Source organism: Geospiza fortis, unplaced genomic scaffold (assembly GCF_000277835.1).
Source record: "Geospiza fortis unplaced genomic scaffold, GeoFor_1.0 scaffold992, whole genome shotgun sequence".
Lineage (NCBI taxonomy): Eukaryota > Metazoa > Chordata > Aves > Passeriformes > Thraupidae > Geospiza > Geospiza fortis.
Window position 1 is genome coordinate 351,455 of NW_005054625.1, and position 2,302 is coordinate 353,756.

A 2,302-nucleotide genomic window follows, 5' to 3' on the forward strand; every position below is an offset into this window, starting at 1 on the left:
AAGAGTCACTCTGCACCCACTAACACCACTGTGGGGGCCACAGGTTGGTCACACCATGGTCACACCACACCCCCAGTGCCACCGTGGGTGTCCCAGGGCGGGACATGGTCACACCACACTTCCAACACCGCTGCCCACCATGGGGGTCCCAGAGGGTGACTCAGTCACACTGCACCCCCAAACCCAGTGTCCACCATAGGGGACACAGTCACACTGCACCCCTCAATGCCCCAGTGCTGTGGGGTCCCAGGGGTGACACTGTCACGCTGCACCCCCCAATCCCCCCAGTGCTGTGGGGTCCCAGGGGTGACACGGTCACACCACACTCCCCAATGCCACCACGGTGATCCCAGGGGACACGTGGTGACATGACACCCCCCAACACCACCATGTCCCCCACAGCCTGAGGACATCGGCCAGTCCCCTATGGCCTCCATGCCTGACGGGGACAAAGTCGACCTGGAGGCGTTCAGCGAGTTTACAAAAATCATCACCCCGGCCATCACCCGCGTGGTCGACTTTGCCAAAAAACTGCCCATGTTTTCAGAGGTAACAGCAGGCTGGGGACTTCGGGAGGTGTGGGGTGCTCAGCCCAGGGTCTGAATCACACCAAATCCCCCCCAAAACTGCCCCCAGCTGCCTTGTGAGGACCAGATCATCCTGCTGCAGGGGCTGCATGGAGATCATGTCGCTGCGGGCGGCCGTGCGCTACGACCCCGAGAGCGAGACGCTGACGCTGAGCGGGGAGATGGCGGTGAAACGGGAGCAGCTCAAGAACGGCGGCCTCGGCGTCGTCTCCGATGCCATCTTCGACCTGGGCAAGTCCCTCTCTGCCTTCAACCTGGATGACACCGAGGTGGCCCTGCTCCAGGCTGTGCTGCTCATGTCCTCAGGTAACGGGGTGATGGACACGCCGGTGCCCAGGGAGTCAGAGGGTTTGTTGGGTGGGCACCCCAATGCTCAGAGTTCTCGCTGTCCTGGGGAGGGGTTGGGTGGGCACCCTGATGCCAGAGATCCCCTGCAGGTTTGGGGAATTGGGTGGGCACCCCAATGCCCAGAGGGTGTCCATGGGGATTGTTGTGTTGGCATCCCCTTACCCACAACCTCCAACATTTGGAGGTGCATTGGGTGGGCACCCCCATGCCCAGAGGGTGTCCATGGGGATTTTGGTGTTGGCATCCCCTTGCCCACAACCCCCAGCATTTAGAGGTGCATTGAGTGGGCACCCCAATGCCCAAAGTCTTCACTGTCCTGGGGGTGTGTTGGATGGGCACCCCAATGCCAGAGCCACCAGCATTTGGGGGTGCATTAGGTGGGCATCCAACCTGATGCCCAGAATCCTCAGTGTCCTGGGGAATGTTGGATGGGCACCCTGATGGCAGAGCCCCCCATCAACTTCAGAGTGCATTGGGTGGGAAATCATGCCATGCCCCCCCCTGGATTTTGGGTGGATTTGGGGTGGGCAATCCCAATTCCCAGAGCTTCAGGCAGCTGTGCCAGGCTGGGAGGGGCCCCAGGAGAATGAGGAGGGCACCCAGGAGCACAGGCTGAGCCTCTGGGGATCCCTGCCAGGCTGGGGTGGGCACCCCAAGAGCCAGGGGGTGTGTGGGACACTCAGCCCTGTGGGAGGGAGAATCCCTGCAGTGCTGGACTGGGAGAGGGACTCGTCCATGGGCAGGGAATGCCAGGACAGCAGGGAGAGGTTTAAACTAAAAAGGGGAGATTGTGTTGGGTTATTGGGAAAAAATTCCTCTCTGTGAGGGTGGTGAGGACCTGACAAAGGGAAGTGTCCAAGGCCAGGCTGGATGGGGCTTGGAGCACCCTGGGACAGGGTGGAAGGTGGACAGTGGGAGGTGTCCCTGCCACCCACCCAAACCATTGTGTGATTCCACCATCCCCTGACGATTCCTTGGGTTCCTGCAGACCGGACGGGGCTGATCTGCGTGGAGAAGATCGAGAAGTGCCAGGAGACCTATCTGCTGGCCTTTGAGCACTACATCAACTACCGCAAACACAACATTCCCCACTTCTGGCCCAAGCTGCTGATGAAGGTGACGGATCTGCGGATGATCGGCGCCTGCCACGCCAGCCGCTTCCTGCACATGAAGGTGGAGTGTCCCACCGAGCTCTTCCCCCCTCTCTTCCTCGAGGTCTTCGAGGACCAGGAGGTGTAGGGACGACACCACCCCCACCCTGTGCCCCCCAAACCCTGCTCTGGCCCCCCCTCAAATCTTTCTCGTCCCCCTGTAAGGACAAGGGGATGCTGTGCCCAGGGTGGGGGTCCTGCTGTGCCCCCCAACAG

The 2,302-nt window shown here is 61.1% G+C and overlaps 1 protein-coding gene across 1 annotated transcript in view; it reads left to right on the forward strand.

The window, feature by feature from the left end:
* Window positions 1-2,285, forward strand: part of THRA (thyroid hormone receptor alpha) — a 3,839-nt gene extending 1,554 nt beyond the window's left edge. The window contains 4 exon segments of the mRNA XM_031064746.1: window positions 403-549; window positions 637-671; window positions 673-893; window positions 1,924-2,285. Coding sequence (XP_030920606.1) covers window positions 403-549; window positions 637-671; window positions 673-893; window positions 1,924-2,174 — 654 coding nt within the window. The 3' untranslated portion in view covers window positions 2,175-2,285.
* The last annotated feature ends 17 nt before the right edge of the window (window positions 2,286-2,302 follow it).